The sequence below is a fragment of the Apis dorsata genome, unplaced genomic scaffold (genome assembly GCF_000469605.1).
Source record: "Apis dorsata unplaced genomic scaffold, Apis dorsata 1.3 scaffold_415, whole genome shotgun sequence".
NCBI classification, from domain to species: domain Eukaryota; kingdom Metazoa; phylum Arthropoda; class Insecta; order Hymenoptera; family Apidae; genus Apis; species Apis dorsata.
Genome location: NW_006263670.1, coordinates 55,614 through 61,629, shown reverse-complemented (window position 1 = coordinate 61,629; position 6,016 = coordinate 55,614). Strand labels below are relative to the sequence as shown.

Sequence of the window (6,016 nt, the reverse complement as noted above, 5' to 3'; positions counted from 1 at the left end):
TTAAATTAATTTTTTTTTTTAATTATATTAATACTATTAATAGAATAAAAGATATCATTAGCGTATGTAAAATATATATAATTATTCCATTTAAAGAAATATTAATGAAAATCTTTGAAATCTTTAAAAATCATTTTTTTAATTTTAAAGTATTTAAATATTTACATTTATTAAGTTATATCATTTAAAATCATTTTTTTGTATGAAATAAAATGCTTATCATATCATATCATAAATTGTTCATTAAACAAAACGGTGAAATTTAAAAAAAATCAAGATCAATTCTACAATTTTAAAATATGAAATAAAAAAATATTTTCTATTTCATTCAAAGCTAAAAAATTATTCATATTCATTTATTCATTATCAATATAAACATAAATAAAACAATAATAAATATAAATTATTTCATTTAAATTATTTTAGATCTTTTTATGAAAATAATTTATTTATATGGCGAAAATTGAACATTGATAAATACCAATATTTTATGCATCGATATGAATCGATCTTAATATCAATATTTCTATATCATGTGATACAGTTTATTCATTTCTAGTAACATGATTCATTACATATTTATATATCTAAATTTATATATCTATATTTTAGAAATATAATTCCACCCGATATAAAAAATATATAAAAAATATATATGGGAGAAATCCGTATAAATAGAAATATTTTCTAATTATATATTTAATTTCTAATATATATCGAATGAAAAAAAATTAATGTAAAAGTTTCAAATAGGAAACTTTATATTAAAAAAAATATTATCCATTGGATTGGTTAGAACAATTTGATTCATACCCTCATTTCTTCATTTACAGTTATTTTTCACTTCTAATTAATCTTTAATTAGTTGATTTAACTGATGATTTGGATATTAATTAATTATTAGTTAATAAAATTTTTGCGGTTGTAAAAAAGTAACATAAATTCATATCTATCTTATAAATGATTACAAATGTCAGTATTGATTTATATTAATAGTAAAAAAGATTTTACTAGATATTAAATTGATTTAGGGTTTTTTTAATATAAATATATTTTTAAAGAAGAAGAAAAAATAATAGCACTAAAGCAAAATCTTAAAAACATTAAAATTTGTTAAAATATGAAACTATTCTATAATTCGATGATTGGATAAGAATATACGTATATCTCAGTGATTGGACATATTTTATAATTCTTGATTAATAAAATTTTTTCATAATATTAAATTGCATTACGTATAAATTTTACTTATGCTTCTGTAAAAAAAATGTTTAAGATTCGTTAATCTATCATTATATAAAATTATAACTTTTCTAACAATATACTAATATTAGATTTAAATAATTTAGATACCATAATAATTAGGTGTATAAATAGATATATATTAATAATACTGATTATCAATCAATTATTATCTTATTTAAATATTTTTTAATCTTTTTCTATGTGTTAATTTCAAAATAAAAGAAAATAAAAAAAGTATGAGAGTATTGATATCCATTTTTGTAACATTGTCATGTTAATCTCATCATTAATTAATCATCGATTCAATAAAATGAAGAAACAAGCGCTGTTTTTAACATATACAATATTGCATAATTATTAATTAAAAATTTAGCTAACAAAAATTTTTAACTGAAGAAATTAAATCAAAAAAAAAAAAAAAAATTATCAGATTTTTACTAGTCGATCTCTTTTTTATAATATTATATTAAAAAAGATTAAAAATAAAATTAAAAAAAAAATATCATATATGATTTCTTAAAATATTTTGTAATTAAAATGTTTTGTAGAAATAATATTGTTTCGAAAATAAATAAGTTGATTTATATTAATAGTTATTCACATCCCGGGAAATTATTTTTTTTCTTGTATTTTAATGTTTTATATTATTTTATATCTGAATATTTCATTATTTATAAGAGATACGTAAAAATCAATTTTTATATACATACTTACATATATACATATATATATATATATATGTATATATGTATATATAGATAGTTTATAAATATTATAATTTTAATTGCTCAACTTTAAAAATTTGATATTTTTTATATTTTTTAATATTTTCTCAGAAAAATTATTAAAAATAATTCAATATTTTTGTTTATTAAGATATTTTTATATTATAAAAAATATTTTGTTTGCATCTAATATACATATTATATACCTATATAAAAACAATATATATTAATATAAAAAATAAAGGTTTTTATTAGTTTTCTCTCTCAAATTCCAAAAAAAAAATTTATAGAGAAATTAAATATTTTTGCACAATTTTAAAAATCGGATAAATAATTCTTGAATATTTTGAACTGCAAGATCCGAAAAATGTGGTTTCGAGATAAATATATTAGAAGCGAATATTCAAAATGTAACGGTATATTGTGTTGTATTTTATAAATATTTATAGCTTTCTTAATTTTTTTAAATTTTATAACAAATTTTTTAAAACATTATTCTATATACTTATATCTATTAATTAATAAAAAGAAAAATATTTGATTATTTGATTCCCTAAAATTCATTAAGTCCTTTTAAAGCTTTTTCTTCTATAAAATGTAAGGAACAGAATGATTAAAATTTTTTTATATATTTGGGCCATTCAGTATGAAAATTTATATTTATATATATTTTTTAAATTTATATTTTTTAAATTTACTCAATAACGTAACATTATAATCTTTTATTATAAATGAAGTTAAATATAAATGAAAAATGATATTTTGTTATTTATATACGAATATTCTAATCAAATTCAGTGAAAATCTTTTATAATTATTGACTTTATATTATTTTCTATCCAAATATTTATCCGATGAAAGAAAAAATTTTGTGCATACATATATTATAGGAGAAATATACACTGTTATATATGTGATTCATATTTAATTAATAAGTTTACTAACTTTAAATTTTTTTTACACAAATACGTAAATTTATTGCTATAACGTTTCATACACCATCCTCGACGCAATTCCTGTTGTTTGTAAGGAAGATCGTGACTATGTTGACACGCAAGGACGATAAAAAAAATTTCTTGTTTATTAAAGAGAATTATTTTCTTCTTCTTTTAAAATGCATAATAATACTCCAAACTCTAGCATGCATAATTATAAAGGCATATAGAGCTGAAAATATTATTATGTAATACTTTTATCTTCTGAAGTAGACCCGTAGTTTACCCATAGTTTAAACAATATATCTGATCAGACAATATTCGAATATTTGTGCAATGAATTTTCTATGAAAAGAATCTTATTCCTTGAATAAAAATTTGTTTTCGATACATGCATTTAATAGTTTTTATTTTTATTAATTAACGATGCATTTTTAAGGAGTTTTCACTATATACAAATGCAAAATTGCTTCTAACGCAAAACATATAAACACTGCTTGGTGTAGATTCGTTTCTTTTTTCGTTACAAATAATTCCAAATAATATTTCATAGAATAAATGCTCGTTAAATGATTTTTTGTCATTCTTATTAAATGATTTAATATTTTGTGGTAGCAAAATGATATTCTTTCTTTTTTTAAAGTGTTTCTCATAAATTTTACTGGCCAAAGTATGCTACATTTTGCCCAAGAATAGTATGCACTAATTGTCATGTTAAACTACAATAAATATAAGAGAACATTATATAAATCTAATGGCGATTATTTTGACTATTATGTTCAAGCAAAATTTCTAAACTAGAGAATTTTTGCTCGATTACAATTAATTTTTCAAGTACATGAAAATGATGATTATAAATATATCTAAAATTGAAAATTTTCAATTTTGACAATTATGCATACATGTCCTCAGAAAAAAAATTAAATAAATTTATTCATTTTCTGACTAGTTTGTTTTCTTCCAACTTATATTAAAAAAGCACTTCCTTATAGAGGAATTTCAAAAGTATGTGCTTTTTTTATTTAATTATAAATTTGAAAAATCGCAAAAGAAATAGGATAGGGAAGCAGGAACGGTTGGCTTTTAGAATAGAAGCGATGGATCTAGTAGTAGACTCTGTTCAGACTTGTAATGTATTCTCCTCTGACCATTCTTTGCCAATCACGTTGGTATTGAGTTATCAATACCGTGCCCACATTGTACCAACAACTTACAACATTTTAACAACTTTCTAGTACTCCCAAAGCTGCAGGTTGTCGACAGACGCGACTATAATACAAAGCAAGGGCACTTGATAAAATAACTTAATCTTCTATTTCATAATTATCTATATATATATAACGTACATATATAAAACAAATTATGAATAAAGAAATAGCAACCAGGGTCGGTACAGTATCATGAATCTTACTTTAAAAATTTTTTAATGCCTGATTATACGAATTGTTATATATCACGAAAATGTAAGATCATAATTATCGCGCCGAAGTCCACTCTTGAAAAAATGAATCACTCTATTAGAAAATTATGGATTAAAAATGTACATGTGCATGGAGCATATAAACTGTGGACTACGATTCTATATGTTTTTTTATTTGGGAGCATCGCGATTCTTTTACTTTCTTTGCATTCGAACCTTAGACCAATCAATCCGGTGTAGATAAAGCCCACTCATTTCAGAATAGGAACAACCAACCAAATCTCCTCGTGTGTGTATGTTAATCATTATTAGTCATGATATAAGTAATAATGTTAATATTTGAATAAAGTAACATGATGTACAGTCAAATATTCATGGAATACTTGGCTGCACGGAGGTCATGCGAGGATCCACCACAGTTGTCTTTCCACTGTCAATGCTGTTCTGTTCTTTACACCATATATATATATTATATCGGATTTATTAGTATATATATATATATAGTATAAATATATACACGCACACTAGTTTTAACAATCTTTCTTCACACTCATTCATGCATACGTAACTTCAGAAGAGAGGAACGTCTCCGTAAAAGCAAAGTCTCTTTACGCTGCTTTGACGCGCTTTGCTTCGGACATTTTATCTTCCGTTGCTCTCTTTATTCACCGAGTAATTTTCACTTGCAATGATTTTCGTCGCTGTACTTCTTTGTTTCCTTTTCTTCTTAATTTGAACTTCACTTTAATTCACAATGACTTATCACAAGTTTATCTGTTTCTTTCATTTCTTTTTAAACACTATTATCAAGTCAACCCACTGTTTGATACAAGGAACGATAATACAATTGAATATTTACGAACACAACATTTTTGTCATGCTGAATAATGTAGCTTGTATTGTAGAAAGACGCAAGCTTCTGGACTTGCGACGACCAGTCTCGCATCTCTCTTGCAATGTCCTATGTAATCGGCCTGTAAGTATAGTTGTAAAGGTGTGGTGGAAGTGGTAGTGATGACGGTAGTGGTAGTGGAGTGGTAGTGGTAGTGGTAATCGTGGCATTGGTGACGGTGATATTATCCGGTTTTTAATATTTACAATTCGTTATAGCAATTGCTATGTTCCTAAGATGAGATGATGTGCAATTCAATGTTCAAGATTTGGCATGTATTAGCATTGAAGATTTTGTTTTTAGTTCTTTTCCACTACGAACTGCTTGATGCGTTCATACCACTAAACATGCCAATACTAAATGAAGTTTGTTGCTGCTGTTGAATTTGTTGTTGTTGCTGTTGTTGTTGTTGATTATTCGCTTGACGGCCATGTTTTGGCACTGGAGGTTGTAGATATTCATGTCTAGCTAATGTCAACACATCTATACGCTCTTCTTTCCTATATGCTAGGCAACTTCTTATGAAACTCTGCAAAAATAAAACATTTATAAATACATGCGAAATTTGGTTTTCATGTTGTTAATTAATTGAATTTTTTTTATTCAAATCAATTAATTATTAAATTAGTACCTTCGCTTCGTTGCTAACAGTTGGTTTATTTGCAAATTGAACTTCAGTAGCTTTCAATATTGTATTTTCTTCTAAAATTGTTGCTTGAGATTGATTATGCCCAAAAGGCTGAAAACAATTTTTATAATGTAAATCGTCAATGAAATCAACTTTATACAAAAATTAAAA

General features: G+C 23.7%; 1 protein-coding gene across 1 annotated transcript in view; it reads right to left on the bottom strand.

Annotated features, from left to right (window-relative positions):
* Positions 1-2,930: 2,930 nt before the first annotated feature.
* Positions 2,931-6,016, bottom strand: part of LOC102677989 (serine/threonine-protein kinase tousled-like 2) — a 32,290-nt gene continuing 29,204 nt past the window's right edge. Inside the window, exons 15-16 of the mRNA XM_006619402.2 lie at positions 5,849-5,956; positions 2,931-5,746 (exon numbers count right to left, since the gene is read on the bottom strand). Of these exons, the coding sequence (XP_006619465.1) occupies positions 5,531-5,746; positions 5,849-5,956 (324 nt within the window). The 3' untranslated portion in view covers positions 2,931-5,530. The remainder of the gene's footprint in view (positions 5,747-5,848; positions 5,957-6,016) is intronic.